The 22,053-nt window shown below is 32.1% G+C and overlaps 1 protein-coding gene across 1 annotated transcript; it reads right to left on the reverse strand.

Annotated features, from left to right (window-relative positions):
- Positions 1 to 299: 299 nt before the first annotated feature.
- LOC132555089 (striatin-interacting protein 1-like) lies at positions 300 to 21,981 on the reverse strand. The gene is made up of 20 exons (XM_060219429.1): positions 21,895 to 21,981; positions 20,141 to 20,210; positions 19,392 to 19,466; positions 18,886 to 19,017; positions 18,064 to 18,184; positions 16,350 to 16,418; positions 15,778 to 15,884; positions 15,326 to 15,453; positions 11,367 to 11,555; positions 7,766 to 7,917; positions 7,222 to 7,351; positions 6,534 to 6,605; positions 6,263 to 6,337; positions 5,872 to 5,969; positions 5,293 to 5,419; positions 4,681 to 4,781; positions 4,327 to 4,393; positions 3,979 to 4,083; positions 3,052 to 3,256; positions 300 to 2,357 (listed from the first exon to the last, which is right to left on the reverse strand). Exons 1-20 carry the CDS (start codon positions 21,979 to 21,981, stop codon positions 2,107 to 2,109), a joined length of 2,361 nt encoding a protein of 786 aa, XP_060075412.1. The 3' UTR covers positions 300 to 2,106.
- Positions 21,982 to 22,053: the final 72 nt, after the last annotated feature.

Raw genomic sequence — 22,053 nt, forward strand, 5'->3', positions numbered from 1 at the left:
AATCCTCGCTATCAGACATGATCGGCGAAACTAGGGTCAGTTTAAATATACGATGTCTCGATTACAGGCAATAGACAAAAACATGGTGGAGTCGAACCATCGGATAAGTTGAATATTTTACTTCGTCCCATCGATTTCGACTTATCCGAGGTTTACTGTATGATGATGATGATGATGGAAAAAAAATTTTGTTTAGTTTTCCGATAATCTGATGTGTACATTTAGTGTCCCTTATAAGACATACATCCTTACAGCAACAAGATGCTGCTCTACATCATAAATAAGCAATTACTACAGTAATATGTTAAAAATTTAATAAATAAGCCATGTACCTTATACATCATTCCTTTTATGTAGCAAGAATACAAGGCAATCACAAGCACAATGTCACAGTATCATAGGAAAAGACTACACATTCAAAACTATTCATTTTCTATCAACTTATTTGTGTACTAACCTACTCATTAGTACTGGATGATTCACCAAATCAATTGTAATCAATTCAATGAATAATTACAAAATCAGCATTCAACTTGGAAGTACACAACACTGTAGATTCATAATTTTGTTTGATCAAATTCAAATGACAAAGCAAGTTTTAAATATGATTTGATCTCCTTGAAATTTCAATATAGAAGTTCTTCAGGGGAAATAACTCTACAAAAAAAATTAAGTAAGAGTTTCCAGTGAAGACTTTTGTCCAAACCAAGGGCATATCCAGTTATTTCAAATATCCTATTCATCTCATTGTCTTAATAAATCTGACATGTTGAAGAGTGACCATATTACTAAAGAAATCATTCTTTTTAATTAGCAAGACAACAATTGGGAGAACAGACAGGCATACAAGGACATTAATCATGTGTTAGAATTATGTGCCGTCATTATACCTGGTTAAGAAGATTTCACGAATGAGATTCCTCAGAAACATAAACAATATATATCTTCATGGCATATTCTTAAGACCTTTGAACATGATTCCTCCCAAAGATCTTTTAAAAGCATGAATGTAATATTTAAGTTAAGTCAAATCAATCTTCATATCCCTCCCTCTCATACTAAGTTTTCTCTCTCTCCTCACTATCTCTCTCCTCTCACACTCTCTCTTTCTCTTCTCCAACATCCTCAATTTTCTTGGTCACATCACATAGACAGTGCTGATGTAGATCCTGGTCAGTTAATCCTTAAAATACATTTGTACCAAAGACTTCTTTGTTTCATTACATATTCCCTCTAATTCTTGCATTTATACTGGAATAACTTGGCATGAAATAAATTGATCTTTTTTCAATGAAATGATACAATGGATTGCTAGAAATCTTGCATCCAAAATGTTGTTTCCCTTGCTATAAACTATCAAATTATTATCAGAATAGATTACAATGTCAATGTTGACCCTTTTTTTTATATATATATGGATATCTCTTCCTAAAAATCAATAAATGTGCATTATAAGATATCCAAGCAAAACATTTTACATACAAATTACATCGTTCTTGTTTATTTTCATGAAAAAATACTTTCTGTTTTTGATTCAACAGTTTTAATGTTTAAGAGAGCTAAGCATTCAAATTAATATTATGAACAAAGACTTTTGGTGAATCTGTTGTTTGAAACATCAGTTATCTTATCCTGTATTTAGTTTAGATAAAAATGTGTTTAAATACTCACGTTTTGATATCATAAATACAATATCTATATCATACACTCTAACAAACATCATGTAAGCTGTGAGCTATGTTACAAATAAAGGATTTCATGAAAATTACCAATGTAAATCACATTTTTTGAAATAAAAACATAATATGTGTTATATCTATGATGTGATGGTACCATCTGTAAAATCAAAATTTCATTTATCTATCCTTCATGTTTTTAATAAATCAAAATTTCATTTATTCAAAGGAACGAAAATGCTATATAAAGAAAGACACACCAAAACTATATGAACATCCTTAGTTTAAAATTTATCTAGTTTTTCACAGAGACATCAAATATCTGTTGAGTGTTTGGTGCAAGATATTTTTAAAATCTAAATATTTTGGACATGTTTTTGTATAATAACATAGCTTACCCAGTATTCATTCTCAACAATAAGTGAGGCATTCATAGCATTAAAATCTGGTCCCAGTCAATCTGGTTGGAGTACACCTCCATCTCTAACCAGCGTTCATAGTTTTGTTTGAACTCTGGGCTTAGTTCTATTGATTCTCCAAGTACACTTAGGGAACAGGTGTCCAAAGGTTTAAAGTCTGGATCTGTACCGTTTACACCATATCTCCGATTGTTAAAGCGGTCGACACATGCTCGTAATGCACACTCCTCCGCTTGGAAATCCCAGGGACGTGCATCCATATCTGAAAAAAATTATATAAAAATGATCCAGATCAGTAAAATATCATAAAAAGCATATTCTTTTGTTTTATTTTTTTCTCCCTTTACGATGTTTCAAATTTTGAAGGTTTCACAAAGCAAACGAATCAATAGAGATATCTTTAACTAACAAATCAAGAAAGGATTTTAGAATTCTGTACTAATCTTCTTTTGAAGGTATCCATTTTTTACAATTTTATTCTAATCCCCAAAACAGCAATAAAATATAAGCCCTCGAAAATAGAACTTTTGTATATTGTACATTTAAATTGGGTTCGATCCCATTGACATTGGATGTCTGTTCCATATACTGCTATCTTCTTCTAGAAAAACACATATTTCAGAATTTAGATTTGTGACTTACATAATAACAGATAGAGATTTCAATTTCTTTACTGAGTTTGAAGTTTGTATTGCAACAATATAGAAACATATTTTCACAAAATTCCTATCCTAAAAAATTATTAACACATTTATTGGACAAAAAAGAACTTTACAGTAACTATACATTCCAGTCAGTTCAAAAATTATACATACCAGTCAGTTCAATAATCGCATATATCAAGTCCGTGAAAATACTTAATACATTAAAATACCATTTTGACAAATAGGATGATGACTGCCATCAATTTTACAGGGGTATTTTTCAGAGAAAACTAAAGAATACATCAGACATACCATTGCCATAAGCCCAGTCATCATTGAGTCGATGGCGTACTTTCTGGTAGATAGCTGACATTGTTTTCATGTTGCTCTTCCTCCATTGTCGACCTAGATATTTTGTCTGCATCTTGAGAAGTTTTAAGATGTACAGTTGCATCATGGCATGTTTGACCTTGAGGGCACGCTTCAGGATTGGAGCAGATTTAAACACTACTAGCATCTGTAAATCAAAGTCATATACCTTCTATATACAGGAAACAACTGCGATAAAAAAAATTGACCTACTGTAAACATCAATTTTGTTTTAATGATCTTTGCAAGCACAAGTTATTGTACTAAAATTTAATTGCACTTCTTGCAGTTTCTTTATTATCTTTATACAGTAACTGTTTTGCATAAATGCAGTGAATGCATAAATTTATTAATGCGATAATCTGCTAAGATTTGATTGCACTAAAGTGAGTACTTTTACAGTATACAAAATGATCTGAATAATTTTTTCAATTATAGACATATCAACAATATAGACAGGCTAGATTTAGAAAGCACTGTAAAAAGCAGAACTCGTTTAAATGTCTGGATTATAAGTCTGCTTTATACAGGTGTCCAGATTATTATACAGGGTTAAAAAGAAATACATACAGTGGGACTTACTTGAAGATCTGGTTTACACAGGTGTCCAGATTATACAGGGTTAAACAGAAATACATAAAGTAGGACTTAGGTGAAGGTTTGGTTTATACAGGTGTCTAGATTATACAGGGTTACACAGATATATATACAGTGGGACTTAGGTAAAGGTTTGATTTATGCAGGTGTCCAGATTACTCATACATAGGTATGTACTCTCTGGTAACTAATTAACACAGGTTTCAGGTTACACTGGGTTTGGTTGTGACAAGTTAAACCTATTTCTAAAGCATGTAACACAAACAAATTTACCATTGTTCGGGAGTGCTTCCATTTTGTCAGCTTGTTGAGTATTCTTAAGAGATTAATGCAGGAAAAAAGGTTTCTCCAACAAAATGGCTGATCATCACCATTTTCCTAAAACATAAAAAAGATAAGTGTATAAGCCATATCAGTATGTACCTTTACATATGCGGACAAAATAAATGATAATTAAGTAATCTTACTCATGATTTCACCTTCTCAGATATAGAAAAACTACACCTAAGTTTCTTAAAAGATTTTTTTTTCTCTCAAAATTCAATTTTTCAGCTTCAGATTGCTCGGATGCCTCCCAAAAACCAATAATTCCCTAATAGGAGATATACAGTACACACTCACCAGAGCCTCTGCAGTGAGTTCTACTGGGTCGCCAACAACACAACGTGGGAAGTCCAGTACAGGAATACTGAAGCAGAAAGATGTGATAGGATATCACCAATATTCTCATTCTATATCATTTACTTTGGTGATGTCACAATGAATATGACACCAGGAAGTTAAGATGTCACCATGGAAACAATGAGAATCTTTAGTCTATCACATATCATCTAGGTTATATTACACATGTGTAATAACTAATACTTGTATAATGAGTGTTACTGCATTCATAACAGTTATAAATGTACTTTCATATCACTTGTGATGCGACAAAAATAATATCAAATTAAAACCAAAGATGTACACCATTATTACCTGTTCTTAGCTCCAATGTAAGACATGATGTTTTGATTAAAGAATTTAAGCACCAGTGGTATGCAGTTGGCAAAGACCAGGTGCTGACTGAGAAATTCAAACTGAAACACATAATGAGGATCATCAACCGGCCATAATTGAATATTGAATATAAACTGTATTTATTCTACAACATAACAGGTTATTTCATCTGATATTAATCATCTTGGCTCAAATGATAGCACTGTGGGAGTACCATTGTAAAAACCACCAGAGATAACGGAACAGTGGACATCTTGGTGAAAGGCGAGTCACTTTCCATTATACCACCATTATAACCAACAACGATTCCCCATTCACCCTTAACACATTATTTTAATGCAATCATACACTTTTCTTATTACAAATATTATGATATACATGTCTACAATTTAAAGAAATTTGTGATAATTTCAATTTGTAGTTATTTAGGGACATCAAAGACAAGGAGGAAAGATTTTTTTATATTTCCAGAATCACAAATATTTTCCCTGTAGAACTATGTAAATCACATGAGTGAGATATTCTAATGATATTTTCGCAGAGTTCTGTCATTTATACCTGACATACACTTTGTAGTCCATGTTTACTTACCTGATAGATGTGATTCAGTTTGAAATTTTTCAGAAGTAACAACAAAAGACCAGATATGGATTTAACGATCACTTCTTTATGTCTGTTCACATCAATCCCCAGCTTCATTGACTGTAGAACGGTGGTCCTGAAATATCACCAGTCACAAGATGAAATAACCATAACACAACACTTTTTTAAGGAGTTCTTTGACTAGAGTACAAAGAATTTTTTTGTTCTGTTTTGTACGTATACATTAGAACTTTGGTGTTTGGCATTTACATGAGAAATAGGATCACTTTAGGCATACAGCTTTTAGTATAATGTAATGTGTCAAAATTTAAACTTTCACAACTATATAAAAACAAACACCAAGTCAAACACTATTGTAAAACACATCGTACATAAACAGTAGCTGGGCTTTATAATCCCTAAAATCCAATTGTCACTAGTCTTAGTATTTATCAATTAAACTGACAAAAAGAAATTCAGAAATTGTTCTACAGCTGACAATAAAATTTTCAGATAGATACAATGTCAATATGTAAGAATTCACATCTACACAAAAACAACTACCAGAGATGGAAACCAAGTACTCACGGCATTTCCTCTGGGAGAACATCTGATAAAATATTGATGGAGTCGGTTTTTGTTTTGGATGTAGGGGCTGCTGCCAGAAGAATCTTCAGCAAGGCAATCTAAAATTATATATTTATAACCCTAATCAAGACAATCTAAACTGCAGATTTTAAACCTAAACTTGACCTTAAGATATTAAAACTTTACCAAATTTGAAAGGTACAACCCTGTGCTATTTCAAACATTAGTCATAAATATTGAAGATTGAAACATAATAAACATATCTTTAAAATTTTTCAGGTTAAAAGAGAAATTTTATTATGATTTCTACTATCACATTGTTTGGTCAGTTATACAAATTTTGTCACCTTATCAACAAAATTCTGTCCCTGAAGAAAAGGTAATACTGTACCATGTACTGAGGAAGATTTGGCAGCATGGCCTGGAACAAAATCTCCACTGGGGAGTTGGGCACATCCTTCTCTGGCTGTAAACAAGTCATAAAGTCATGCATATCAGGCTTAATAAACAATATCTTCATGAAACAACTTAGCATACTTACATTAATAATACATTTTTCATGTACATGTATTAAAAATGTTAATTGTTTCACAAATTCCAAATAGAAACTGTTTAATCTCTTGATTGATAATTAAATACAGATTTTGGATTATTTCTAATACCTGGGACAGTGGGTTCTTTGCTATCTCTTCTTCTCTTTTGATCTGCAGTTCAGTCAGAGATATATACAAATGCTACAACAGAATTAGAAAAAGAAGAAAATGTCGATAAGGTTGTTTCATTTAATGACTAGCATCAGCAACTTGCAGGGGCGATAATCTAATTATTACAGTAACGTCCGGCAGATGGAGTAGGAGTAAACTTTCTATTTATGAACCAATGAAAACGAAGTACTGATACTCAGCCTCAGGGGCGATAGCAACATGCTGAAGAGCATTCAAAATGCTCTTAGCATAAAAACTGATGAAGTCTTTCTCTTAAATCAACTATCAATAGAATACCATATGATGAACAGATACCATTATTTTCTGCACAGGATTTGGTTGGACCAAATTCAAAACCTGCTTTAGAATTATCCCATAAGTACAAGAAGGCTTTAACAAGAGGCCTGATGGGCCTGCATCACTCACCTGGCTCACTGAGCTATTAATCCATTTAATAAAGAATTTCAATCTTTAAGATTAATTTATGTATTGAAAATATGATGATATGATGTAGTTTTAATGTATTGGGGCTATACACAAAATTGAAGGTGTCATATATGTGAATGAACAGACCATCAGAAAAGGGAAACCCTTAATTCTCTCTTCTCTGTGTTAATATGGAACATGTATATACAATGAAACATACCTGCTTGAGGACTTTGACGCCTTCGTGGATGGGCTGAGGTAAACCAGCTAGTGATGCCTGATCTTTCTGGACCTGGAAACCTACAAACTTGATCCTGGTATGGTCTAAAAATAACTCCAGATCTTTTTGCCTAAAATACAAACAATCAAAGAAAACTTATAGAGTAACAAGATGTTTTTGTGGAGTTCCTATTTTCACTCAGGTAGCTACAGAAAATGTTTGAAAGGACTACTTCAACTTGAAATGCTAATGTAATTCTGTGCTTATACTTTCATGTAAAATGCAAAATGTATTCTCTAAATTTGCATGAGGTCCCTGTACATCTTCATGTACATATGTAATGTTTTTTAAATATGACATATCAATTTTCTATAAACATTTTCTCAAAGAAGATTTTGAGCTTGATTTTCGTACTTAATGATGTAATTTATTACCAGTTAACAAAAAACCTATAATTTGACTATTAATGCCATAATTGAACTTTAAGGCTTAAAATAATTCAATTCACAAAGCCCTGTTAAGTTAAAAGCACATGAGATCTTACCTGACTTTGGGTTTCCATGGTAGTGACTTTTGTTGTGGCTGTATAGGAGTTGCAGGTCGTGGAGGTGTAGGGGGTAGCTCGTCATCACTGCCCCTGTTCATATCCAGCTCATCCTCAGCACCGTTGTCAAAAGGTTCGTCTGGGAGGCTGCTCTGTTTGATCAAACTCTTTATTGTACAAGGCCAAGCAAGCAATGGTCAAGTGAAACACCAAACCCATGGATGACCAATCGATGACCAATCGATGGAAGATGTAGTGTAGATTAGAGGAAAGATGGCGTCAAAAGAAAGGTTAGAAAGCAAGCATGTTAGGCCAGCAGTTTGTGTTAGATAGAGTCCACAGCATGTTTACATGTAATCAAATCAGCCTGGTCTTTTTTCTTGATAAATGAAATTAGTAGTACTACTAGAAAACTTTATAATGCTTCAAAATCATTAATATACCAGTGACCTTTAATTTTCATAACAAACCGTGAAATCGTTTATTATTTTCTATTTATTATATTTTTTCAAATAAATATCAATTGTTTTCAATTTTTAAAATAAAATTTTCAATATTATATTGAAATATGACATCAATTTTTTTCTTTGTTGATTACAAGCAGACATACTGGTAGAGTTTCTCCACGGTAACAAACTTTGAAGCACAACTCCAAGTTATGGAGGTGTTATACACATAAATAATATATATGTATAAATATGTATATAAACACAGCTTCAATGACATGCACCCATCAAAACATTCACCATGCATCTCCTATCTTATTATATATGTGTAAATTAGCTATCTAAACATACACAGGAAGACATAATATAATTTGTTTTGTTTTTTTTTTTAATTTTTGAGAGTAAGTATATGTAGACCAAATATTCAGTTTCTAAATTATCTCATTTTCATTATTCCCATTAATCTAAAACAGTTAATAAGAAAAATGTGAAAGAAAAAATTCAGCTTATAAAATAATGATAAACAGGTATTGAAAATAAAATGTTTTAGATACAAAATATTTGGTCTTCAGTGCAGTTATCTGTATGGGTATGTACCTTGTTATCAAACCAGGTGCTTTTGTTATGATTTTTTTTTCTATAAATGAAATCCTTGATTTTTCTCCTTCAATTCCCCATTAGAAATTTTTTTTCATTTTAACAAAAAATCAATATATTAGAATACCCATTAATAGCCTAGATAGAGCAAGAGGCCTAGTGGGTTTGACGGTCACCTGAGATAAGTAATATTGATTATAAATATTAAACGGTAAGTAGCTTTCATGTGTCGTGAAAAAGAAATTGTGACATTGATGATAGTAAGCTGGTGTCAATAAATGCATACCATCAAAATTGTCATCCTATAATAACAATTCTGATAATGTTATTTCCAGTGGTTATGCTAAAAATGCTATTTTTCTATAAAACTATCAGTAAAGTTAACCTCCTCCCCAGGAATAAATTTGAAACTCAGTTTAGTAATTAAAGCAACTTAAGACACTTCGATCCATGAAGAGCATTTGCAAAATCCTTCCGTACCTGGGTGTTGAGAAAAATTTTTTTAAATTTAAGTCAATTTGACCACTAGGGGTCTGTCAGGATCAATATATGCATACCATCAAGCCGTCAACCTTCACTCATAATTCTAACAAACTTTTAAATGTTTCAAATGAAAATGAAATAAATCATGCTCAAAAACCTAATTTTCCAATATAAACTACAGTAAACTTTACCATCTCCCCATCGGGAAATGTGAGATCCTGAGGCCATGAAATTCACACCATCTCCCCATCGGGAAATGTGAGATCCTGGGGCCATGAAATTCACAATTTGGTAAAGTACCTTAAGATGCTTCCATCTATTAAAGTATTTGATTCTACTATATCTATATCTGGGTGTTGAGTAGAAGACTTTTGAAATCTGAGTCAATTTGACCACTTTTGGCTAGGCCCCTCAGGCCCCTGTGGGGTGGGGACAGTATTATTCATTATTTTGGTTCACCTGAGGCCAAGGAAGTTTTCTGCAAAATTTCAATGAAATTGATTCAGGAGTTTTTGAGAAGAAAGTGAAAATGTTAAATTGTTTACCGACACCAGACAATGAAGGTGATCGCAATAAGTCACCATGAGACTTTTCGAGTACCTAAAAAAACTACTAGTATATATATATATATATATATATATATACACAAAATTTATTTATCTAAAGTATACTACGACCCATCACCATAATTTTTATAAAGACAATAAATAATTATGACAAATCATCAAGGCAGTATGATTTTTAAGATAAGTTTTCTAATCTGCATTCAATTTAACGTTCTAAATAGAACATTTTTGTGCACCTGATTCAAATGATTCTTCTAAACAATCATTTAACACAAAAAATTAAAAAAGAAAAAAATTTCCTTTTATGATATGTTATCATGACGGTTAATATTTACACTTTGAGAAAAATGTTCGACATGTATATAAAATCTTGCTTAAATAACAAACTCTTGTATTAGCAGCTGATTTATACACTAGTTTTTCCTCGTTTTCTTTGATGTGTTTTACAGCAAATACTGTATATTACAAGCATTGTCATCATTATATTAGGTGTTGTTAAAAAGCATGTGAGGAGTTATATGAATGCATTTTTTCTAAGTGTTTCATTAAATACATTATTAGCTCGCACTATTCTATGCTTAATCTGCTTCTATATAAGCCAAAAATATCTATTCGACAAAAAGCATTTTTTTCCCTTCAGAAATCAGCAAAACAGCAAAAATTGAACATAAATGTTACATGAGCAAAAAAAAAAAAATTGATAATATTTAAAATTTGATTGAATGTACATGTGTAGAAGATTTTTTCCTAATGTGCAAGCTAAGACCCCCCACATCCCACAATAGCCCTGACCTTGATCAACAGCAGGACAAGTCCATTGTGGGGGGTAGAAGTTTAACACTGCCATCCTCGATCCTCCACAGCCAAATAACCAAGGTTAAAGCCAAGGTTAATATCAAAGATATTCTGCATGGTTACTATGGTTACAATTAAGGGTCAAACACAGCAGTATCAACGCAGATACACACACATACATTATTTACAGGCGCAAACACACACAGCATTCAAAGACATTTTTATAGATAACACAACTTTACAATCAGCATACTGCTACAAATTATCTTTTCTTGCACCAGTGACACTAACCCTTGCAATTGTTACATAGCTAGAACAAACATAATCATCCATATTTCATAATGGCATTTTTCCAATTACATTCAACCATAATATTACTGTATGGATTCAATTCAACTTTTCAAACATAGCATTACTAATAAAGAAATTACATTCATGGAAAATGGTCATACTTGCAACCATACAATCTTTATCTCAAATACATTCATCAATGTAGAGGTAATTTAATTTTATATTCATCATCTTAAACCTTTAATAGAAATTATAGAATTTTTTTTCTCTGAAAATTTATGAAAAACAAAATATTTGTATAATTAATGTGATAGGCTCATCATAACCATGTATTATCTTATATAACTTTTTGTTCCAATAAGATCCACATCATTCTAGACCTGTTATCAATATTCTATGACTTAGACACTGATTTCAACTTACCCGTTTTCCTCTTGCACTGTATCGCCTTGGCATTTGTTGTTCAATGAGGTCAGTTGCGGAGGCTGGAGGTGAGGAGGCTCGCATGTTTTTGCACACCTCGTACGTGTCCTCTGGGAGTTCTGGTAAGCCATTCTCTACACGTACAGCATTTTTCTTGTCCTGTAGCGCCCGAAGGCCACCCAATGATACCTACACACACAGACCAAAACACAGTTTGTAATAATTACCTTATTCAAAATACTCAAACTGAATATATTATGGATCAACATAAGTTTTTGATTTACCAGTTTTACATATGATACTTTACTAGCTCTGCTTTATGGAAATTTTTCCCATACTTGGGGTTTTTTTTTATAACAACTTCAGGGCAAAAACATCACAGTGTTGTTAGTGGTATTTAGTTCAATTTACTTAAATATCTCTGAAAATTCATGTAGTCTCCACTGTAGGACAAGTCTATAACATTTACTATCTCACTCTCTTACCTGTCAATTTTTATTTATGCACTTAAGTGAAACATGCTTCAATCAAAGATATTAGAAAAGTTGAATGTTTAGTTTGGTCCCAATTTTTAAATTCTTTAATTTAGTAAATCATTAATGGATGATTCAAACATTGTTGAATCTAATATTGTGTTTGTGTCAATACTTTTTGTGATCCATTCCTTCCGAATTCTACAAAAATTTCCTTTTTTCTATTGAACATTCAGTGTGATCTGTCAGCCCTATCTGTATTAACGGGCCCTAATTAAGTTTCTGACATCAATCAAACAATAATCCCTGTCTTTATACAGCTGAAGGTTGGAATTTATAAAGAATTAGACAACCAAAGTTGAAATAAAATTCATTAGTACATTAACCATAAATATACTGTGATCTGTTTACTTTTTTATGCACATGGCTGCCACAAACCAGAAGGAAAAAAAGCAATTAACATAAAGACTAATTTGTCATTGACACATCAGTTTATCATTGAATACAATTACTGCACTTACATGTACATATACAACCTGTTCTGTCTTACACTGTTTTTACGGTATATGCTCTTACAGTGTGGTTTGTATACATTTATGCTGGAGTGGTGTTGCTGAGGCATTCACCTTTTTTCCCTAACCCATCAGTGCTTTTGTCATTATATAAATGTAGAGTTTTCATGAGTGTGTATTTCTTCAATAAAATTTTACCTAATCAAAGTGTGGCGGACACTCATAGACCCTGTGTATATGTACTGGAATAATGGAAGTGTTATATCAGTATGTAATAGTATAAAGTGATTGGTCACACTCATATGTATATATGAAGGTTCAAGACATATAGTCATGATAATACATTCATATCATCAGTACGGTGAATGAGTGTGATTGGAAGGGTAATAACTGATCGTCAAGTGTAACTCTGATATCTGCACATTGTGCTGTGTAGTGCACGGCTACAGGCCACAGAAGGTTTAAAGTAGTGAATGCTCATGTATCAGTTGAATATTTTCTTTTGTACATGGGAATGAGTTGAGATTTCAACATTTGTGATCAGTTATTATAACTGGCTACTGACAGCTGATCAATTATTTGCTTGCTTATCAAAAAACTGCTGTTTTTTTTCATTCTTTTAAATTACTGTACACAATAATGATCAATAGCATTACATCAGTTCATAGCTTGTTTGAACACTGCACATTTTAAGTTCTCAAATACAAAGTGTATGTTTTAAACTAATAAATCCTACTAAAACTAGAAGTTGAAGAAGTTGAGGGTAGTCATTGTCATCATTCTAGCCTTGGCTAGTGTGAATTTCTCTTTAGTCAAGTGGTAGAGTGTCTGGCTAGAGACCAAAGGGTGACCACAGCCTCACCATAATCATCAGTATTGGTGGTGGTTAAAACCAGGAAGAAGAATTCATGCTATAGGCCGAATTCAAACCTCAGTAGCTAATAGCTGTGTTGTTCGTCACTCCTTCCAATTACATTTGTATATATTAATTATGGATCAATATCTAAGAAGATCTAAAGCATTTATTTTTAAGTCAAAATATAAACCAATCACGTTTTCAGTTTCAAGATACAATAAACAACCACTGTACATTAGGTTTCATTACATATAAATTTATGACAAAACATGAACATGTAATCAGCAATGTCACAGATATTAAAATAGTTACAAACCTTTATTAGAAAAAATTTAATGTGTAATCTAAAGACTTCCTTGTCTTTAAATTTAATGTGTAATCTAAAGACTTCCTTGTTTACATCTTTGTAGTTTGCCAACCATATTTTACTTCTTTACGCAATATATTGTTTTCTTGTTCCTGCTTATGAACAGATTTTAAGGTTACTACCAGAATCTATCATAAAAAGCTAACTCTACATTAGTCAGTGTTTTTTTTCGAATTAAAGTTTTCAGAAACATTTTAATTTATGTATTGCTATCAGATATTTTCAGAAAGTAAAAAGTGTTTCAAACAGCTATTTGATAAAAATCTTGTAAGAAACTTGATGTCGGAAACAAAGTGGTAGCATGAGCTTAGATATTGATAGGAATAGTGAAAATCTGCAGGAAATAATTCCAAGTTGTTATTTAAGATACAACATCATATAACAGTTTTGCATTTTATTTTCTTATTTTTTTGTCTTATATCCAAGTATTTATAAAATAACAGCATCAACTACTTCATGAACTAACATTTTTAATGCTTTCTACAGAGGCATATATGCCCTGTTTGGTCTTTTTGTGGTGTAAAATTTGGTACAGGCTATAAATAATCTAGCAAGCTAACATCTGTTCCAGGTGATGGCTTTAGATGCCACATCCTAGAGATGCACAGCATCAACTACTTCATGAACTAACATTTTTAATGCTTTCTACAGAGGCATATATGCCCTGTTTGGTCTTTTTGTGGTGTAAAATTTGGTACAGGCTATAAATAATCTAGCAAGCTAACATCTGTTCCAGGTGATGGCTTTAGATGCCACATCCTAGAGATGCACTGAGTCTAAAAATGTCAAGACTTGTTACTCTTAAGGATAAAAATGTGAGTACAATATTTGTATTACTATCAATTTCACTAAATTATGTGTATGAGAGTGGATGCGCATTCATATGTGTGTGCTGCAATGATGATTGTTTCACATTACATTTTTGTTATTATTCCAACTTATTACTATTCATTTAAACAAAAAATATTATCATCTAAGAATATAAAATGTTTTTATCCATTATTACTTATTTATTACTGTCATACCATGCTATGAGACATGTACCAGGTAAACAACCTATGAAAATAGGGTCGATCTTCATTGCACTATGTCTCCATTCATAAGAACATGGTCAAATCAAATAGGAAGAATATTTCATTTGGTCCCATGGACTTGGACATCCTTTTTTTACTGTATTTCAAATGCTTACATGTGTCTCAATTAATAATATCCTCATTTGTCTTCTCAAGAATAATTAATATTGCAGGTGGTAGATGCTACTGGAGGACTTGAAACCCCTGAGGTTTGTTGTAACCTGCATGCCACATTTTTCAAATAGTGGTATGGTTCAGATAATACACATGTACTTGACCTTGTTCTTAAACTATTTGACATATGAAAATTCAGAAATTAATTGAATTATGAGGTTAGTGCACTTCCCCATCTAGACTTCCACTTTTCTTTTGATCAATCAGATTCTCCTCAGTCGCCCCCTTGACTGTACTGTATATAACTCTAAAATTTGTATTAAAAGGTACCATTCACTTTGTGTTTGTTGAACAATCTTAGAAACTTGACTATTTTACATTTAGAGTACTGAAACTTAAACTAGCTCAAGTTAACCTGAATCAATATCTAGAGTTAATTAAAATCACTGCGTGTCTTAAGGCATTTTACATAAATCATATAATCAGCAAATAGCAAATCAGTTACAGAACAATCTAACAATTGCACATCAAATTTTCTTATTCAATAACATCATTCTGACATACCAAGGCAACTTTCCATAACAGGAGCAAAGCTTTCTTCATGGGAAAGTGAGGTGCATTTCCACTACAGAACTTGGTCACCATTCCAAACAATGTGATCGCTAATATCTCATCTCCAACACATGGTGTCACTAATAGGAACAAATATATAAACAAATTGATGGAGTTATCTTCCCTGACACACAGAAAAGGTATAGTATAGTAAGTGAAGTATTTATTGTCCTTTGAACAGGGCTGACTTTTAAAAGAACCCAACTGCATTAAACTTTTACTGATGTTTTAGACTTTTTGTAATTCAAGCAAAATAAATAACAAAATTATGTAAAAATGCTACGCACTGCATCTTTTTGTAACATTTCAGAAAAATGAAATGACTTTTACTTTATAGGAAATGAAAAATACTCCCACTATTAAATAAAATGTTAATAGCCCATCATAAATACCAGTTTACTGACCAAGGTCTTCCTTGAAGAGTTCTTGATTCCTTCTCTGTTCCTCTGACATGTTTTCTGGTGGGAGTCGCATGGTCTCCACCATTGTGTATAAAGCATTTAACAACATTCTGGAAATACAAACATCTGTAAATGACAAGAGGTTTGAGAACATCTTTTTATTAACCAAATCAGTATTTGTTTGGTATTAACGTGGTCCTGGTGTGACAGAATATTTCCTAAATTTCAATATAATAAACCTATTGCTGTAAGCAAAATAGTTATTTGTCATGCATACATACCAACTCAAACTGAAAACAAGACATAGTGGGCTAAAAACTGTAGCAGAGTTCTGAGGGACTCTTTTACACATACATATAGCTACATATATGTATTTAACTGAAAATTTCCTCAACATTCAATTCATCATAATGTTTAGTACCTAATAGAAGTACACAAAATTATGATATCCATATGAAACCAATTTCAATTTTCATTGGAAAAGCAAGTTTTCCTTGTCAGCAATTTGTCAGCATTTGAATGATAATGTAAATAATTAAGTTATATAATTAGACTTTCTATCAACTTCTTGTTACCTTAAATCTTTACTATCTGCCACCGAGACAGCTGGCTTACGCAGAGCGTTTGATGCAGCAACAGTATTCCTTGAAACAGCAAAACATTATTAGCAACAATTCAACATAATTAACATGTTTATGAACAATTTTCCCCCAAATTCTTTATAAATCTACATCACTGATAATGAAACTCCATGTGTGTTTATTACTTTTGATGAAAGGTAGTTGAATGTGCCTTTAAGATAAATGAAAATATCTATAGAAGAAATTGTTGAAAACTACGATACATGCTACAAATGGAAGTATCAAAATGTACGTCCTTTCAGGAAATTTTGTCTGAGAAGAAATTATGACAATTTTGTGCTAATAAACAGATGATTGACTCATATCCAGGCACATATCATTGTTTCTGTTTAAACCTTTAAACCAGAACCACTAAAATAATATAATTTCAATAGCACAGCAAAAATTCATCTTGCAACCATATAGGAATCCAGACCACAGAATTCATATTGGTTGTAAGATTTCATTTTTTAATAAGGCAGTTCCAGAATTAAATATGTGGGAGCATTGGGTGGCAGATGAATTGCATTTTTTGGGTGGTTGGGACAACACTAAAATGCTGGTTATGTGCGGCTGAGGGCAATGACATATTGAATTATATGGGTAACTGGTTAAACAAGAACCCCATTAATTAAATTGTTGGAATAAACTTTACACAAAATATCAGATTTTGTTGGTAAAGTAATTCAGTTGTTTTGATTTTTAATAATATTGAATAATATTCCAATGTGTGTTTGTTGCTTGTTAAAGATTCAAAAGTTCAAGGGAGATAACTTGTGCCAGTTTTCAAACTATCAGGGTATACAAGAACTAAGGCAAAATGGTGAAGGATAACTAGAGTATCCATTAGGTGGCCAAATGGTTGGCCAATTTGGCCTAAAATCCTCAGCGAGGAATTTTTGTTGGTTTAAGTCAAGCTAACCCATAGCATGTTCATAAGAGAAAATCACCTTAATATATCATAATAGACAGACTGAAAGCAAGTTTATTTTTTGCCTGAATTTGACATGATGATAAAATCACAAGGACAACATGTGAAATAAATGAAGTAAAAATAGAATACAACTAGTAATTCTGTCCACTGCATTCCTTTACAAACTTCCAGCATATGTATGTTAGCTGTTGAAAAAATTTACAACTTTCCCAGCTTAAAATGGGTGGCGACATCATGGTTTTTTTTTCAAATTTGAAACGTCTAAATTATATTTAGTGTGTTTATGCATGCAGAAATTGCAAATATTCAGCAATCTTTTCCATAGAGTTTGGGAAAATATAGATATTTCTTATATCACATTTTGGGAAAACTGACACCATTTTTGCTCAGGAAAGCAACAAGTATTTGGCTGTAAAAAAAAGGGCAATAAAAGAAAATTTTCTTAGATGGTCGTTTACATGGAAATAAAATTTCTACGGGGCTGGATTGAAGTAACAAATTTTATTGAGTGTGTTACTGGATTTGACAAAAATTCTTATTAAGTATATACATGCTTGGGTATTGAATAAATTTTATTGTATGAGTGCTTGGGGAAAAAAGTGCTTCCCAACCCCAAACCCCTTCATGTCTAATTCTGGAACAGCCCTTATACAAATTGCTATTTTTACCTAAACATGAGCAAGCAATCTGCAGTGATTACGTAAGGCTTTAAATCCATTGCGATAGATTACTTACTCAATTTCCATTGACAAGACTTCAGCAAATGAGATGAACAGACCCTGTTCATATAACATGTGGACATTGGTCATCACCCAATCACGATGCTGGTCCTCTGCATCACATTCGCCATGTACTCCTGTAACACAGTACAAACATACAAAGTATTAATTCCAAACAATCAAAATAGGATAGTATTACCTTTTATAATAGCACATCAAAGATGGAGACTTCTTAATTTCTGAAAAAATCATCTTGTGGAAATTTTAAGAAAATGGCAATTCAGGTATTTATTATTTAAAGCAAATGACTCTTTTCACAAAATATCTGTCTTGGGCAAGGAATCACTGATTCTGGATATATTACTCTCCTTATCCTTATCATTTATCTGAAGCAACACCTGATCCTTATCATTTATTTGAGGTAACCCCTGATCCTTACCATTTATTTACGGTAACATCTTATCCTTATCATTTATCTTAGGCAACATCTGATCCTTATCATTTATCTTAGGCAACATCGGATCCTTATCATTTATCTTAGGCAACATCGGATCCTTATCATTTGTCTTAGGCAACATCATCTCCTTATCATTTATCTGAACCAAACATCTTATCCTTATCATTTCAACAAATATCAAGTGCTTATCCTTTTTCCAAGATAATGAATATCATGTCCTTATCAATTTATCTCTGATATAGACAACTCGGGGTCCTTATCATTTTATCTGATATGAAGAACAGTAAGACCTCATTATTTATCTGGACCAACAAACATCATGTCCTTATCATTTATCTGAGACAACAAAATTGCTATCATTATTCTGGGATAAGATTTGACCTTGTAAGAGGTAGAGTAAGGCCATCAGTGCATTAAATCGGCGATCACGATCAGCCATTTCTAACTCATTCTGTAAATATACTATGTGTTTCCTCTGAATCTCTGGAGATGCTGTCGTCCACTTGTCATGTCCTGTAAAAATAAATAAATATAAATTCAGAATTTTTCATTTTTATTTGTTATCTGTTGGTTCTACTCTGGTTTTTATCAAAATTCAGCTAATTGCCAAGTCCAATCAAAACAAATGGATATCACATACTGGAGTAGAATTTTAAATGTATCAGTGTATAAAGTTTAACCGCATTGAGACTTGTCGTTTCGTACATGTATCAGACAAATAGATCTCATTGCAAAGTCTAACAAAACATGCTGTATAAATGGACAGATGTACAAGCCAGTGGGAAAATTTCATAACAGTTACAATGCATGATTTATCAACTTGCACGAATCACCTTTGTTAGCCTCATTGATAGAATACTAAGGGTAACAATACATTAACCACAAACCTTTCAGAGCAAACCCATGTTCAAATGCTTTCTTTGTCTCCTCAAATTCACATTCCTCTGTATAGCTGTATAATTCTGCAAGTTAAAGTAAAACAAAATTCTATGTAAAGTTTTCCACTTTAAACTTTTCATGTATTCACAGTCCAATATGTATCTATAATGCCTTTGAAACTGAGAGATGGTAGACAAAAAGTCCTATCACACAGTACTTAAATGTTTTCCTATTTCAAGGAAATTTTCTCGTCTTGAATTTGCTTAAAGAAGAAAACACATTGCTAATCAATGCTCTGCTCATGTCACACAAATGGATATCATCTATGACATTTTTAGCTGAATGGAATTTAATTGAAATTGCAATTTCCGTTTTTGGGGTTTTTTTCCCCTAAATTTTATAATGACTGATGCTATTGGTTCTGCAAACTCCTTTGGTGTAAAAAAGTTAGTGTTGAAAATAATGAAGTGTGAGGTGATGAGGCTAAGACTAAAACTAAAAACTAAAATGTTATCATAACATTACATTTGATAAAATTCATTTTTTTTTACAATAAAGCTTGATAATAGCATGTTTATGTTCGGCAAGTATATAATTTTACTTCATGTATATACATGTAATGAAGAGACTTGAAAAAGAACTTCAACACATTGTCAATTTCTTGAACAGTCAAATTTTTTTGCTTTTTTCTGTTTTTGTTTCTTAATACTAATAAGGAAAATGTAACGTGGGAACATCCTTATGCAACAATAATTACCTGCCATTTCAGCACGATAGGTATCGGCATCATCATAAGTATATTCTATGTCTGGGGTTTCACACATACTCTATAACAAAAAAAAAAAAACCATATATGTACATATGACATTTTTACTACATTTTGTGTTTAACCTCTTATAATCTACACCACTAGGCCAAAACAAGATGTATCAAATGCATTTGGTTCTTAAATAACCTACATCTTAATACATCACCAACATAAATAGATGATTTATTAACTAAACAACTAACAAAACATTTCAGTTTCATTAGGGTATGAAAAACAAATTCCTTCACTTTGAAAACTATGAATCTGTGAAGTGGCATGATGACATGATATTTTCAATGTGACACATAGCAATGCTTATTTGTGAGATTTCATATTCATGAATGGAATTGAACTTTTCCCACCTTTTCTACTGTTATAGTGCAGGATCCATTATATGACATCATTGCACATTTTCATGCTAAGTAATCAAGGTTTTTGGCCTGGAAACCTACATTCATCAACTAAATTAATTGTCCCTTTAAAATGCAAATACTTGTGTATGATTCTGGACAAGAAAAAAAAAACAACTTATAAACATAGTACTGCTATAGCTTGTTTGCCAGTTTTCTACATATATGATCATGAGCCGAGTGGTTTATCAGTTTCTTTTAAATCCTATTTTCCTACTTTCTTGAATGATTTTCAATAAAAGCATAGCTCAGCTCTCAGATGCCACAGATGACTGGGAAACAGGTACATTAAACACAGTTGCTTCCCTTCCCTTATGTGTGACCAACAATAATTACTTAAGCTGGAAACTCTACTTCAGTGGAGCAATAGTTTAACTCTCTTGAAAATATTATAAAGTGATTAAGTTGCTAGATGTCCAAGATTAGTCTTACTTCCCTTATATGAATGTACAACACAAGTGTATATCACTTTGCTTATATTTATATTGATAAGGACAAATTACAACTTCATTTATTGACACCAGAAGATACATTATATATCAAAAGAATATTGCAAGCTAAAACCAATTATAGTTTGCAGAATATATATCAGTTAAGGACATTTTGTCTCTTCAAATACCAAAAGAGCAATTTTGTATTAAACTTTACGACAGAACTACACGTATGTACAAAATTCAACCAATCTGTACTAAAAATCAGTCACCGGAGGTATAACCTAATATACTATGTATTTATATTGTATACTGTATAATGATATTAATATAGAGGCAATTTAATGCCTGCTTCCATAAAATATCCTACTGTATTCTATTGTAAAAATCAACTTGATCATTTTATCAACTTGGCATAACTCCTACATTTCATTTGATTTATTCACAAAAGAAATTACATGTACCTATGCTTTGGTACATTTTTATCAGCCTTGTCCTCTATTACGATAATTATAAAGCTACACTCTTTTCAGGCTTTGTCTTTCTCATGTTAATTACTGATAAATTTAATCAAAAGGAAATGTGTTAGTAAAAGCAGGGACGTACATTGACCCATTCCGTTTACATGCAAAGTACGCATAAATACTATTTATGATTTAGTCATCATAACAAAATAAAGTAAATCATCTAGTATAAGACGTAATATTTATGTACATAAATTTCAATCCTCATCTGTTGATGAACACTTAGGCTACAGGTATGTTTGCAAATGTTAATGAGATTCGTTTGTCGACAAACAAACAAAATAAACTTAATCACTTATCAAGAACACAAAAACGCCACGTTCAACTAATCGCATTACCTCAGAAAAAGAATCCTCTCTCTGTCTTCTCAGCAAATCCCTCAATTTCGGCAAACCCTCTGCCTTCCTGGGTCCTGAGGCCTCCATTTTGGAGGCTGGCAACCGGAAGTGAATTTCTCATCACGAACAATAACTCTGAGTATATTTTGCACACATCAC

The sequence above is a fragment of the Ylistrum balloti genome, unplaced genomic scaffold (assembly GCF_031769215.1).
Source record: "Ylistrum balloti isolate Yb309-2 unplaced genomic scaffold, AGI_CSIRO_Ybal_v1 Utg370452, whole genome shotgun sequence".
In the NCBI taxonomy this organism is placed as follows: Eukaryota; Metazoa; Mollusca; class Bivalvia; order Pectinida; family Pectinidae; genus Ylistrum; species Ylistrum balloti.

Coding starts and splice junctions, on each gene's coding strand:
- LOC132555089 (XM_060219429.1), bottom strand. CDS start 21,981: ATGGAGGCCTCAGGACCCAGGAAGGCAGAGGGTTTGCCGAAATTGAGG. Junction 18,185..18,885: donor CTTACTCTACCTCTTACAAG/GTCAAATCTTAT, acceptor ACTGTGTTACAG/GAGTACATGGCGAATGTGAT. Junction 4,782..5,292: donor AACTGAATCACATCTATCAG/GTAAGTAAACAT, acceptor TATGTGTTTCAG/TTTGAATTTCTCAGTCAGCA.